General features: G+C 35.2%; 1 protein-coding gene across 7 annotated transcripts in view; it reads left to right on the top strand.

Annotated features, from left to right (window-relative positions):
- Positions 1–15,798, top strand: part of LOC119833510 (teneurin-m) — a 395,760-nt gene that overhangs the window by 245,485 nt on the left and 134,477 nt on the right. For 6 of the 7 annotated variants that reach the window (XM_038357536.1, XM_038357535.1, XM_038357532.1 and 3 more), the window contains one exon: positions 11,825–12,016. Coding sequence is in view for 4 of the 7 variants with exons in the window: in XM_038357532.1 (XP_038213460.1) it covers positions 11,825–12,016 (192 nt within the window). In the remaining 3 variants the exon portion in view is untranslated. Of the gene's footprint in view, positions 1–7,528; positions 7,591–11,824; positions 12,017–15,798 lie in introns of those variants that run through there. The other variant, XM_038357534.1, reaches the window with a different exon arrangement.

Consider the following 15,798-nt stretch of genomic DNA (forward strand, 5'->3'; position numbering starts at 1 on the left):
TGTCGTCTAATTATTTCAAATAAATATCTTCTTATAAATAAATAATACCTATGTAGGATTCTTTTTGATAACTTGAACATTGTAACGTGCGATTGCCCAAAATGGGAAAGTATCGTATTTGAACATTAGTTATCACCAACTCACTTCAGCGATTGTAATGCCAGTGCAGCATCAAGACTGTAAATTGACGTAAATATAATATTTTCGTTTTGATTCCTTTGTGGTCGAGTGCACCCACTCAGCTCTGGTCGGTCAAATAAATAATTTTTTTCTTATGTGGGTGAGATTTGTATACTGTAACTCACGACGTCGTTCATATTTACACCTTTCAACCTTAGTTTCTACATCATTTATCTATATTATGTAATTTGTGTAATATGTTTTTGATATTTATAAAATATTTTATTCCATCAGTGAACTCATGCAGGCACTTATGTTCTCTGAAAGATTATTAATTTCTCATGTGAGGTTATAAGTGAAATAAATGAGGTTTAATTGACAGCTGAAGAAAATTAGTAAAAAATAATTTGAACATTATCAAAAATGTTAGTATCCCTCGCTTTGGACCAATTCAATCGTGTCTTGTGATAAAATAATTTCATTCAGTATCTACATGCAAGAACAAAATCGGAATAAGCTGTAGATCGAAACAGAAATGTCCCACTAAAACTATGTCAATACAAGAATAAATTCCCGAAAGTAAAAATAAGACATCGCTAAAGTGGCACTTTGCCGCCTACACGGCGCATCATCCATTTTATATGGATCTCTCGCGTCGGATCGTTCGCTAACACGTCACATGTCCTGGCGGGTCACATTAAAATGGTTGTGTATTTTTATTTTTCGTTAGCACTATCAGAGTTTTATCGTCACCAAAGCTTCGTATAGCATCCACGTTATGATATTGACGTTTAAGTGAGTCCTGTGGGATGAATCTATGATTTGACGGTGGTCCACATATCGCGTTTTATGGGGTAGAGAATCAATTCCTCTTGCATTAGGAGATAGCATCTCGGACGATTTATGTTATTGCCTTTGTACCGGGGTGGTATTGGTGGTGAAGACATTTTATTTGATGCACGAATGAACGTGTTAGAGAATAATTTGTACTTATGTCGAAAAGCGTTAAAAAGTATTAAAGAATTGTTTTATTAAATTGCACATTTTTCATAAGTAGTAATATATAGTTAGTATAGTAGTTATATTTACATAGTTTTTCACTCTTAAATTAGATTGACTCCGCTATGACAAAAAATACCTCATAGAAAGTCGAGGTTAAGCAACGTTTGTCACGGTCAGTAATTGGATTGGTGGCCAACTTTTTTTTTCTTTTACTTTAAGCTCGTTTGTACGGAACCTTTAGAGCCCGATTCACACTTAACCGATTTTATTGACATATCAATAATAAATGGATACGTAACATCTTTTTATATTTTCAATCTGTAATGTACCAGCCGAGATTATGTGCTGTCATTCTACTAATTTCCAACTATATAAAGCATAAAATAAAGTGCTGATGTAGCGCTCGCAGTTTCACGTTTAACCTAAATATCTTAACAGCACGTGGTAACAGAATTAAATCGGTCAAACCATTAGTGATGCTTTAATATTAAAATGTCATCAGATTTCGCAAAATTCATGCGAGATTGTGGCGTCCGTTACATGGAACTATTTATTTTGCATCATTTATTTATATAACAAATGATAATCAGTTACTGCTTTAATTTAAACTTTATTAAATGAACTTGCGGCTTCATTTATTCTCAATTTAATCAAGTTATGATACGTTTTATCAAGCATTGAAAAATTATTGTATATACATTATGTACCGTTTTTATTTATTGTTATTCGTAATCCGTAAAACTTCCCACTGTCTTATACGAAAGAAATTGATGTAAAATTTTCCTTACAAAAACTTAGATACTACTGATTTTTGATGTGTTATACATAGGCTGTAAGATATTCTAATCTAGCGTAAATATAATGAAATATACACAGAGAACGGGACATGGACGGCATCCAGTAACAGGTTACACAAATGTGCAGGCAAACAGTCGTACAAAAGCAAGTTCCGAAGATCGTATCAACCGCTTAACTCGTCAATAACTCCCGTACGTGATCCATACATAGAAAATCCGTAACACGTTACCGTATTTTGGCCATCAGTAATGCGACCGCATCCGATGATTAATTGACCCGATTTGACCCAAACAATTACTTCAATTATTTACCTCCGGTCCGCTGTTACTGTGCAATTCGATAGTTCTCCTTTAATTTGAATTATGTACGCATTCGGCCGGTCCCGTCCAATTACGACAATGTACCGATCGATTCTTCAAACGTCGTTGATGAATATTAATTATGGACAATTTGTATGTTAACTAGCTTGATCTGCGGCTAATGGCGGCCAAGTGGCAGCGCGAAATGTTCGAGCCGAAGCCGGGATATGCGGATTATAAAATATATACATAATTTTAATTACTACGTGAGAAAAATAAACTGTCACGACAAATGGATGCAACTTATACATACATTATGAAAATGTCCAATCAATTAAATTCAAGAGATCACAATTTTAAATACTTACGCAGCATTTACTTCGTATGCGCATAAATACAGATAACGTTCTAACGTTATCTAAATACGAATCAGTGTTTTAAAACGATCTCAGCATAAATCGACGTTTAAAATATCAAGCACCATTTCTGGAACATTATGGCGCACTCGAAAGTAATAATAATAAAGTATCGCGGAGTTAATTACAAGCCACCCATGTCTCATTAAAACGCAGTAGATCTGATACATGTGCCTTCAACAATTCCGTAGGTGGGCTTCAACTGATTAAAATCAATTAAAAGGAAACCAGTTCCCGGTCTACTATAAATCCCCACTCATCAGAAACGAAAGCAATTATGCCCGTGTTTAGATTAGAAAAACAAACACGGGATAAACATTCCGCTAACATATTTACCGCACTTAAAATCCATTAAAACTTCCGAAAATCCAAACAAGTCTAAGTTTCGTGTTTTCAACGACATGCTTATTTACGAAGCCAAACAAACAGCTACATGTCATCCGCAGTTGACCCCGTTTCTTTGAGTCTTCCCTCCAAACGCGAGCGTCATGCACGGATCAATACGAAACAAGTTAAATAAATCAGCCAAGTTCAAGACGCCTTTGATCTCGGATATACAAAGGTAGACAAATAGCGTCTAATTAACGGTACCTGATCGGATCATTTCTGTTATGTAATCGAATAATTGTTATGTCAATACTCTTTGAGTACACTTATCTATTGTATGTGCTTGGAATCTCAATAATCAGTGAATTATATCTGTTAACATATTTGAAGGTCAGATAAACTATAATATAGCGTTTAAAATAAATTGACAATCACATCTTTTTATTTGCTGCACTTATATTTACTTACACTAAGGAACATTTGCAATAAAGGATACCTATGGATACCTAGTTTATATTAATATATAACAATTTTAAGTGAACTGGCATTTGGCATAGCGTTTTCTCTCTACAGAAAAAAATAAATGGTCGATTTATGTCGATATATTAATGCCGATTCAAAATAGTTCGTAATAGATTATTTGAATAAGGTTTGATTTGGTTAATTTGAAGAAATTACCAATTCATAAGCGCCTATGGTGCAGAACAAAACGTTTGGTAAAATTTGAGTATTTTATGAAATTACATGATTTGAATTAGTATTAATAAAGCCCTTCATGAAACTAATTATATAAACATATGCTTTACTGATATATCGCTGTGAAAAAGAAAAATTAAAACCCTCAGTACATCATTCACCGGCAGTCAACTTTTAATGAGCTTCTCATTCGACTCATTAAAATTAGTCAACCGTCATCCAAAAACAATAAACCCTGACCCACGTTTCAAAACTTCAAAGTTCTTTTTCATTGTGATATACTGTCCCCTCTGGTAGGCCAATATCCCTCGAGTGCCACCGTCACTCGCCGTAGCCCGTTTGACGCCATATGTGCTCGTCCGAGGCACGAAATACTATAAATCCCGCCCCGCGTGAAGTAAATTTAAGTTTTATTTGATCGGCTGGAAGGTTTAAAGTTCAGTAAATCACCCCAGATGAGGGTGGCTGCGTCGGAATGGGGTGAAATCCCAAAGGCGACGTACGGTGCGGTGCTCATCATTTCCCCATTGTCTCGTTAGACAAAAATCAAAAACAAACACTCGCCGGGATTTTTGGATCTAAGTCCAGATGATTCGCAATGATTTCGTTGATCGCTCTGTTTATTTGGCGTTGTGGCTGATTGCGCCTTTGGGAATGTGTCTGTATGTCGTTGGAAGCGATTATCTCGATGTTGAAATGATTTGTGATCCTTTGTGGTTTAGCGCGTACTTGTGTGCTGATCAATAAGTATTTCTGATTGACTTACTTCTGTTGTTTTTTTTCACTATTTCATACCAAATATTTATGTTCAATATTCGATTTTATTATCATATGAACGTGACTTCTATCATCACATATGTCATACGTCAATATGATATTTCGTTAAGCGTATACACACGTTTATAACAACCGAAGCAGACGACTTGAAACCATGACTTAAGGCTTAACTTATTTTATGCCGACCTTGACATTGTCAGTATTACGATACTACTCTACTCGAATTTCAATTTATAAGCCGACAATTATTTGAAATAGGTACTCGTGGATCGTGAATCTATTTTGCGGCCTGTTATAAATTTACTAAGTCGAAGATTTTGGAATTATTCATGTCTCAAATTGTATTGTGGCTGCCTGTTATATAATGATGTAGTTAATAAAATTCATAGTCTAATTATCTTTACGTATTATCATAGTACTGAAACAACTGTGGCGTTTATATTTTGTACCCGGTTTCACAATTTGTCGGAATCGGGTGAGATCTACAAATCTGGTAAAGTCACATAGCATTGCCAGAAAATGTCGCATAAACAATAAAAATTTCCCGTGACGCAAGCCGCGCGCCGACGTATCTAATATTTGCATGTGTCTCATCGCCCCTATGCATTGAATTACTAGTGATTTCCCCGTTCTTTGGATAAATGTAATTCTTTGCTCGAAGATTGCGTCTCCGCCGAGTCTCGTCCCTACGTGATCACAATACTGAGCCCGGCGTTGTCTCCAGCCTCCTTTATGTCTATCATTTATTCCGCCGATACGCGAACGTCAGCATTTGACAACTACAGTTCATGTCGGATAAATTGTCAGTGAAATTGTGCGACTAAGATTGAATTACGACTGTGGACGGGACCTTTCGACTCGCCTGTTTCGCTGAGGCCTGACAGATTTATCTTTCCCTTTGTTTTCTTATTCAGTTGGTATTTCGCAAAACTGTCAGGATTATACATCTTAAGCGCGACTATTTTCCCGACTTTTTCTGAGTACACCCGCCCCAGTGAAAATTATTTCTAATGCTTAAGCTCACGAGGCAATAAACTACAGCGATGATAATAAAAATGTTCAGCTTATTCCTCGTGTTCACGTTGTAAATTCAAACGGAGTTACGCGGTTTTCGACCTTACGTCTCCTTATTAATGTAACGATAGAACGTTTTAATTTTAATAAAACTGAACAACGGCACGGCGAAGCTATTTGTCAACCTTCTTTACTTTTGCTGGCATGAAATCATACAGTGGCACACGTCCTAACTACACTTCTTCGTCAAGACAATCGAATATAACCTTTTTGATTAGAAAGGTAAGATATAAAACGGCCGGTAATTTCGGTACGCCAGCGTTGAACGTGAAATCCCCGAAGGTGGCCACGCAGGATTTAAGCTTCTCTTCTTAAAGCAATAAAGGTGTGTTTTATTCGTGTACGAGAGGATTATATTTGGGATTTGGTCGGCGGAACACGTAGGTGAGCCATCGCTCATGTGACAAATTTCTGCGTTTGCTTTAACGCGGGATTCCGTGTTTAGAATATTATATCTGGTGTAGGGTCTGCGGGTATTCACATTCATTTACATATAGCACAGGTTCCGTTTATTGAACTGACAACTGTTTAAGGAATTATTCAATCGATAAATTTGTTTTGTAAGCTCAAAACTATATTGTTCCACCAGCAATATTGTTGAAAGTACGCGTATTTTATGTGAGTCTGGTATTTCCCCGGTTAGATATGAACAATGCATGTCACAGTTCAACTATAATAGCGTCCCACATAAGTTACGAAACCAGCGATAAACGCCGGGAGATAAAATGGTCTATGACACAGAGATTGCAAACGCCACTACTACTTAACGATTTTTATAGCGAAAATGATAAATTTGAGTTTGATTTTGATAGAATATGAAATATTATTTATCTCTTATTAATTCTCAAACATTGGAATTGTAATTTGGCATATAAACTGACTAAAACAAATATTTTCACCAGCTTTAGCCTATAATATAGTTATTATCATATATAAGAAGAAATAACTACAAAATAATACAACAATTTATTAATCTAATTCTTTCTACCAAAATAAAGAATCAATCTGAAGAAGAAATCTGTTAAATTGATAAATTAAACGTACATCTTCTGAACATCTACAATTGGTAGGATAGGACTAGAAGTAATTAGACCTCTGCCAACACAACTCCGTCCGTACAGGTGTTACTACGGACACCCGAATAATTTTAACTAGAATTTTTCACCACTACCCGAGCAAGGCTCAAATTTACACCTCTATTTGCTGGTTCCAAAGGAATTTCGTGCATTTTTTTCGCCTAGCATTGACTGATTGTGACAGCCTCCCTTGAGGGTGTCAGATTTGTTGGTTCGTTTGTACTTATATATACAAATTGTAGTTTCTTTAGTAACGAAGCGCTAACAATACGTGCGGAAACCGGGTTTAGTATTTGTCGAATGTTTCGTGTATGTTCGGTAACTCATGTAGACGTGATTTTGTTACGTAAGCGACTTACCAATTGTATATGTATGAGTCCGTTGAATTACATTTTGCAGTGTTTCCTTTTATTTTATTTACGATACGAGCATATCGATGTTTAAGCCCTTTAGTGGCAGAATGAAAAATGTTCCATAAATATTCTGATTGTTATTTTATTTCTACGAAAGAATTAATCTGGAGTCCCGTATCTCCTGGAGAACACGGGATTCATTTCACACGTGTATATGTGTATGTATGTGTATCATAAAACTCTCACTATAATAAAACCGTTTGTTTTCCTCAAAGTATGTTGCATAGCGATATCCCCACCCACATTAACAAAGCATATACAACACATATTATGCCCCATCCTGTATAACCAGTCATTTAGTTTCCATGCTTTGAATTTTAACCAATCAGCCCCGACGAACGTCAAAAACTATATAAACAAAAAGCGATTCCAATATTAATACGGGAGAATAATGAAGTCGCTTTAAACAAATTGGAAACAACCGACTCTTTATCACCACGGACATCCTGCGATATCTTTATCACAGGATGCAGTACTGTTTTTATTTATATATTTTTAACCGACGCTTTGCGTTCTGGGTAGTTCGCGATATATTTGCGAGTGCGCTGGTTTGTGTAGTGATCAGTTAACCCTGGATTATCCTTTTATACAGGTAGGGTGATCTAGTGAGTGGTGATTATTTTTGTAGACATATTTTTGCCACTTGTTGGTTTAAGTAATTTTAGTTAGAAGCGCCAATGGTTTAGTTGTTGATATATATTTTATTTATAGAATGGCTGTTTAATTTAGATTATAATAATTGAGTTTGTTTTATATGGATATGTTTAATATTTTATAACAAGAATTAAATTTACATACACATATTTTCTTAAATTTAAACAATCCTTATTTATTAATTTTCCCGCCGAATATAACAAAATTAGCGAAACTTCTAGAAACTCTTGGGAGGGAAAACAAAAATCCTTCTGTAACAAGCCATTGTCCCTTTGATAAAGGAGTCCGTTAATTATGGCATTGAATAACTTTGCGACTGTTTAGACGAAAATGTGAATATTTAGTTCCAGACTATTTGATTAGTCTTTAAGTCGTGCTTTGTTCATAATCAGTGTGAAAGTTTCTACAAATTTTTAAAATGTCTTAACCAATCGAGGGATTTCTTTTTGCATTTTTTAATCGAATTCGATGTACAAACAGTTCTTGTTTATGTAATCATTACATTCTGATTAGTGTTTTAATTACTGTTAAATACGTTAATTCCTAAAAGATGACATTTAAATCAATTACTGAGGAATAGAATTTACAATTATGTTATTTCGCTTTTTTTACCGTTATTGCTAGAATTAATCAAACCAAATATGGCGCAAATTTAAAAAAAAAAAACATTGCACGGTAAAGTTTTCTATTTACTAATTTAATCTGGGTATCGCCTATTTTATTTCAGTTAACAAAATTCAAAACTATTGTTGAAAATTTTCAACGCAATTTTTTAGTTCTAAAACATTGAGCAAAATTCAAAACATTTCTAGGCGATCGTTACAAATTTCAATAATAATATCGTATGGAGAATTCGTAATGGTTTTAAAGAATTCAAATGCAGGAACTTGGAAAATTCACCGCCGTCGTCATGTGAACTGCTATTAAAATAAAATCTACATATTTCACTCAAACAGCTGAGTTTAATATTCAGTTCTAGATATTACGTTGATAACCTACTTCTCTCTTACATTATGTTGGTGAAATGGTAGCATATTTATAAGCTTTTTATTTATGATGAGAGTTCTAAGACTACATCGTCATCGATTCGTGTTTTATAGTGTACTTGAATAAAGGAATTAATTTTGCGTATCTACAAGTAAATTGATCTTCTTGACAACTTTACTTCAGAATGGGATCGACTTTTGGAGTCTCCGATCTGGCAAAAGTACCCAATGCTGGCCAATTTCACTTGGTTTATTTTGAGGTCAGGCGAAAAAAAGGTTTCGTTATTTATCACTTGACATCAATTATATTAATTAGGACAAACCCTCAGACCAGTGTCCACGCGATATTCTTATATTATGCATTATAATTGAACCCTAATGGTGCACCAATTCCGCCTGCTATACCACTATTCAGCTGCAACTACTATGCTACTATAATGTCGACAAGCCAGTTGACATTTAGAAAACTTCACATGCAATCTGCATACTCAATTACCAACTCCAGTAATGAGGTAGAGTCCAAACTAATTTTATTTTCTTCAAGTCCTTTGAGTCGGGCCTCTCGGGATGTTTGCCTTAAATTAAAAAGTTCCTGCGCCGTCTCGGCATGGCCGGTTTATTCCTTTCTGATACTTTTCCTTAATGGTCTCATACGATTAGAGTTCGGGATTAAAGGAATTTTATGAACCGGGATAAGCTTTCATGAAGTTGGTAATGAGATATTTTCGAAACGAGATTAAGACGCTGGCCTCGTATTGATAACGTCTCGTTTAATCACCTTGTGGATTTTGTATGGCTAAAGGAAATGTTTTAAAGTAGAGATTAGGTGGGGCGGGCTATTTTAGGTATGTAAAAATTATTGAGTTTACTTAGTTTTCTACAAACATTATTTGAATATTTTATTTTACGGTATTTCTTGATTTGTGTTATACGTTAAGACGTCCTATTTATTGATCGCATAATTAAAGAATTTACAAGGTTGGTCAGTTGGCAGGCTACGAAGTTTATATCATGTTAGCAAAACCTAGGATATAAATGGACTACATTAGGACTTATTGAAAAGGAAAACCATGAAAAAATAAATCAATAAAGGATACAAAAACAAAAAAAACATTAGCGAGAGTAAACACAAGTCTCCTAAAATATTAACAAACCACAAATTTACAAAGAAAATCAAAGCTAGCTAAACCTTCTTACAATATGGAGGAAAATTATTAGCATATCTTTTGTACATAAATAAAATCTTTTATTATTAATATCCTTTCTGTGGTTCTTTGATATGCTATCTATTAGAAATGTTGAATATTACATTATATTTATTTTAAGCTTTTATCGTCTCCATCTGAGTAATATTTTAAGTATTAGTCATTTTATTTGGCTGAGATAGTAGTTTCGATGATTGAAGCACACTAAAATTAATTATTGTTTTTTATTCGACGGATAATATAGAAAAAAATATTTTTAATTTTATGCATCATAAAAATTGAGACCTTGAACAACCGCTGCCCGTATTCCACGTTTTCCTTAACTGCTGATTCCCCTTAAAATTTATTTGCTTTTTTGCTTTTTCTTCGTGACAAACAGTAGCTTGAGTATTTCATGCAGGTTCCGTGAGGATATATGAAAGAAATCTTTGATTTGAATTTTAAATGGTTATTTAACACTTGATCCTAACATATTTTCACGTCAGGTGTGAAATTGCAAAACCTACTTCCTACTAATGTTATAAATGCGAAAGGTTGTAAGGATGTGTGTGTGTTTGTTACTCTTTCATGCAAAAACTGCTGAACCGATTGGAATGAAATTTGGTACGTAGATATATGGACAACTGGAATAACATATAGGCAACTTTTTATCCCGCTGTTCCTACGGGATACGGGTTACGCGGGTGAAACCGCGGGTCTGCCTGTCTTTATCTAACCAATTCACACTTAACCAATTTGTTGCAAAGTAATATTTGGTACGAAATTAGTTTGAGAAAAGACACTTACTTTGTATCACGGAAAACCCACGGAAATAGGAATTATGCGGGCAAAACCCCGGAACTGCCTATCGTTTCCTTTGAATACGCATGTCTTCAAATCATAGTAGTTACTATTGATATTTTTCTATTTGAATTAAGTACGTTGCCTGTCAGTCAAACTCGATCCCGTTTCGTTTGACATAAATTTAATACACCTGAGTTTTCTTGCCATATAGAGAAGTGATTTCGATTTACGCAGAACTCACGCTTGACCCATTTTTGTAGTGCCGTGGAAATTAAAGTGTCACGTGGCATATTGGAAAGGAAATAAATTCTATTCAAGATTATACATTCTTTACGAATACATAGTTCTGTAAATATCCGCTTAAGAAAGCAATGATAATAAATATATTTTATTTTTATACTAGCTACGCCCCGCAGTTTCACCCGCGTAAGTCCGCATCCCGTAGGAACATCGGGATAAAAAGTTGCCCATATGTTATTCCAGTTGTCCAGCTGTGTACTTACCAAATTTCATTGCAATGGGTTCTGTAGTTTTTGCGTGAAAGAGGAACAAACACACACATCCTTACAAACTTTCGCTTTAATAATATTAGTAGGATTATCGTTGTTACACTGAGATAGCATGCAGTGGTTATTATTGTGAGAGATTTTGATTGACCTGTACATGCGTTTACCATGCATTTATCGAACTCACTTAAACATGTATTTGATTTTTATTTATTTACTCCAGACACTTTAAGTACCCATTTTATTAATTCTAATCGTACTTAACGATTATGATGTGCATGAATAAATACCACTATTATTATCAAGCAATAAAGCTATCATTTTATGAAGTGAAAACTTTGGCGGCGTCGAGCCCTTTTTTTTGGGTTTTTTCTTATGGATCTTAGGGGTAAGCGTAAGCGACTTGTAGTACACGTAACCGATATTATTAATTTTAAAATTTTCAATACTATATTGTCGTTTCTGTCGTTAGCTCCTATGTCTGCTTACTTCTCATCATATTATCAATTCTAATGTATTTTTTATTTGTTGTGTTTGTTACTCCATAACTTATTACTTGATGAATCGGTTTTTATTATTCTTTTTTTTTTATTAACAATTACGTCTAGTTCTGACAATTTGAAGGCGGTTCTTTATTTCAGTTGTTATTAAAAATATTTGTTTGATATATTAACGTGTGCGTTTTGCCCCAGGCCTGGGCCGGCTCCACCCCTACGGCTCGGGCAGTGGCTCCAGTTCCGGTAGCGGCCGCCGCGCACGGCGAGGTCTCTCCGAGTCCCCAACCCCCACCACACCCACCTCAGCTTCGGACAACGCCTCTGACGCGACCCTCACGGACTCCGAGCTGCCTCTCGCGAGGGACTCCACACTGCTGGTGCAAAACGGTAGGTAGGATCGTATAACTAAGAAATAGATTAAGGTAATTTTTCATCAGACTTAAAACTGCACATGTTTGATATATGTCAATTAATTACTAGGTAAGAAAATATTTGCATTTTCGTATGCACCCTTATATCTGGCTGCTATTAAAATAAGAACTACGTCTCTGGTGTATGGTTATGGGTTACAAATGCTACCTACACCAGAAGTCCAAACGTTTCTTCTTTCTCCAATTGGCAGTCCACACAAAACTACAATATTCAGAACTATTTTCTAATTTTGTAAATTTGCTGTATCCAGCAAATGGTTAATATTAAGTGCATATGAAATATGATATTTTCTCGAAGTAATTGAAGTAATGAATTTTTAAATCAATACGAATATTAACAAGTCGAGGGCGTAAAAGAAAGGAGTATCTTATAACGTTCAATTGAGATTGATTAAAGTCAAGTGACTTACATGCGTACGATATTGAACGAACAGTCACGATATATCATACATATTGTATAATATTATTACAAGAGAAAGTTTCAAAGCATAATTATATGATTTAATAATTCCCCTAAAATATAACATCACTCATCTAAATTGCCGTACGAGGCAGAATGAAGTCCACCGATGTAGGGACGACCCAAATTAAAGATTAAACACCACTTTCATTGTACACTCGACAAATTATCCCTAAATTTTGGGAGAACCAAACATTGGCCGAATAAATTTCGCTCCAACATGAGGTTGAGCCAAACAAACCGCGGTAGGACAAACGTTACAGTAAACGACAAATAAAAGCAACGATAGTTTAAATTGGAACCCAAAAACTGTATGTAAACAAACAGGGTCAGGAAAGTTTTCGGTCCATCGAAAACATGTGGTGGGATCGAATTGTTTCCTTCTAATATTTGTGAAAGGCTATCCTTACTGTTGTATCCAATAGTTCATTAATGTTTCTCAACTTTTGATAACAAAACAAATTATACATTTTATAGCAAGTTCATGGGAATCTAGACTCTTTTGACTAAAACGTAGAATGTAGAAAAATAACGTCATTAAATAGCGTAAAAATCAAATAAGAGTTTAATTAAAAACCGAACAATACTCGAACACTTGAATTACTTGAGACAATAACTTCCATTAGAATTAGTGTAGACTCGTCGAGAATAGATTCAAAGGCATTTCAATAATAGTCCCCGTTTTGCTGAAACAAAACGGACAACTACAATGACCCACTAATTCTATCGAATCGTGGTCCATTCCAGAGTGCACAAGAATTCCAATTTAATTGCATTCAATGAAATCCCCGGCGATTATAGTCTACGGTAGGCAAATTAAAAGCGGGACTCCGTTGGTTTTCCTATTCAATTTCCATGGAGGGTAACGCGATAAAAATCCATTACGTAAGCGCTGAGAGGCCTCTCCATCGTCTTGTTTTCAAAAATGTCATATCCACTGGAAGCGTCATATATATTCCTTGAAATTATCTCGTATTATTAACTAGACGAACGACCAGCGGAATATTTTCTGGAACCTATGTCTCTCGGTAATAATATATTCCTTGCATAATATGATAAGCAAAACATTTTCCCTGTCAAGATTAAAATCTGAATATAAAGCACACGACATAAACTAAAGTAGCAGCTTCTCTCTACAAATATTTGGAAGCTCATTATTTAGTGTACGTGACACTTGCTCTCTTCTAGATGCAATTTATATCTCAAACACCATAATACGATTCGCTAGCAATCACATGCTTCATTTTGTATTCCCGCAAACACTTTTCCCCTCCTACCTCAACGCTGCATCGGATTGCAAAGTCGTTTAATTTTATAATGTGTCTAACTTGCTTCTCAGCTACATTGAATGTGCTTTTGCCATTAAGGACATTTAATATTACTGGGCTGTGGTTGCTTACCAGATCCTACTTACGGGGTACTTGTAATTTGGAAACTTATAGGTACTACAGTGAAATCTTGCTTAAATAATGCTCTAATTTTGCAATAAGGTGCATGTAACACTTAATAAAAATATCTTCATTCGTAGGAGTCTAATTGTGAAAAGGTCTTTGCTGTTTGATTTCATCATTGATTTGTAATATAAAGATGCTATAAAACGTAGCACGGTAAACAATTAAATTGATGTTTTACGTTTATTCCAAACGACAATTACAAACCAACCCTTTCGTTAACATCGTTTAATTGAATTTGCTAATAAAAGCCCAGAGTAATTTACCTTAATCAAAAAAGGTACGTCAAATTTGATATTTGACATACCAAGTAATGAAAAGGACGATCTTTGTTTACCGAATCATTATTTGCGTCACGAGATGTGTTCCCGGGAATCAAAATAGCAACATAAATTTCATGTAGCTGAAAAAAGTTGGAATAAAGACCAGAGACAATATCAGAGAGCAAATAACGTTTGACATGTGAATCTGAACGTAAGCTTTGTTTTTCCGATATTTCTGCGACTGACTTCGGAGCCAATGATTAAAGCTCAAAAGGTTTTGTTATATTATTGGCAGGAAGCATAGAGAATTTCCGGATTTCAATTAACATTGTCATTGTTTCGCGGAGAATTTTGAATTATAATATTTTTCCTGCTTTGCTTTTAAAACCTTTTTCCCAGGAGCCATCCCACAGGAACAGGTTGATAATGGCATGTTTCAATATTGTTTCGCATCAAAATTGTATGAAGAATGTTGACATGAAATTTTATAAGCCGAAAGAAATGTAAGGATAGCGTGAAGTTCCGATAATTACGTCGTTATTTTTATAGCACCTTAGTTCGGTCATGTTAGACGTAAAGCAATGTCTTATACGACTCTATTTACACCATGACTGGAACTAATAAAAAAGAAATTTTCAAGGCTTCGCTCAAGCTCAAGTTTTGACAGACCCTTAAAAACTCCACATCGCATCGATTGCCGTCATAAACCAGCGACAGGTCGTAAACGGGAGGTGTAAAACAATTTGATACGTGGTACCAATGACATTTTTATACGACAATATTTTGGTAGGACCAGTGTCACTTTTAATTGCCTCTATTAAACGCATGTTCCCGGCCTGTCGAGAGATAGATGGACACATACCGTTCTGAGTATGGGATTTATGGCGTCCTTTTCTATCTTTCGCCACTGCAGTATGATAGAGTGAGATGTAAATGTATCTCTGTGTTTCGAAAGCGTTGATAGTTGCAATGAAAACCGGAAATTCGTTTGAGCATAGACGCGCTTCGTTAAATTTTTATGTGTCTGTTTAATGAATGAATGTCCTTTTAAATTTCCATATGGGGACATCGTTTAATAGATACCACGGCCTGAATGCCGGAAATGTTTCAGCTGCCCTTTAATTCACCTTTATATTTGAACTTTAAATGTCATTTAAGCGTCAACAAAACAAAATTTCAAATTTTACATTGTGTATTTTTGTGATTCTGAAAGTGGTGAACTTCACTGGCGAATGCATATTCTATGACTTATTCTAGCAATACCAAGTGTTGTATTTTCTGCAATTAAAATATGTTCACTGTCTTAAACGAGTAAACGGAATGCTTGATATATTTTTTATATCAACTTGTTCCACGGGAGTGCCAAGGATATGATGTCATTAATGTCACAGGCGCGCACTTTTTCATCTTCTTTACTATTTTGCACCCCGGAATTACGGAATTAAGGTTTCCGTATTCATCCATCAAGGGAATTCCGTGAAATTTCGTTCGCTCCAAGCACCCCTTAATCCTTAAGACGAATAACTCAAAGTTACGAACGGAGCGGAATAATCGCGAGGTTGTG

This window comes from Zerene cesonia, chromosome 17 (assembly GCF_012273895.1).
Source record: "Zerene cesonia ecotype Mississippi chromosome 17, Zerene_cesonia_1.1, whole genome shotgun sequence".
Taxonomy (NCBI): domain Eukaryota; kingdom Metazoa; phylum Arthropoda; class Insecta; order Lepidoptera; family Pieridae; genus Zerene; species Zerene cesonia.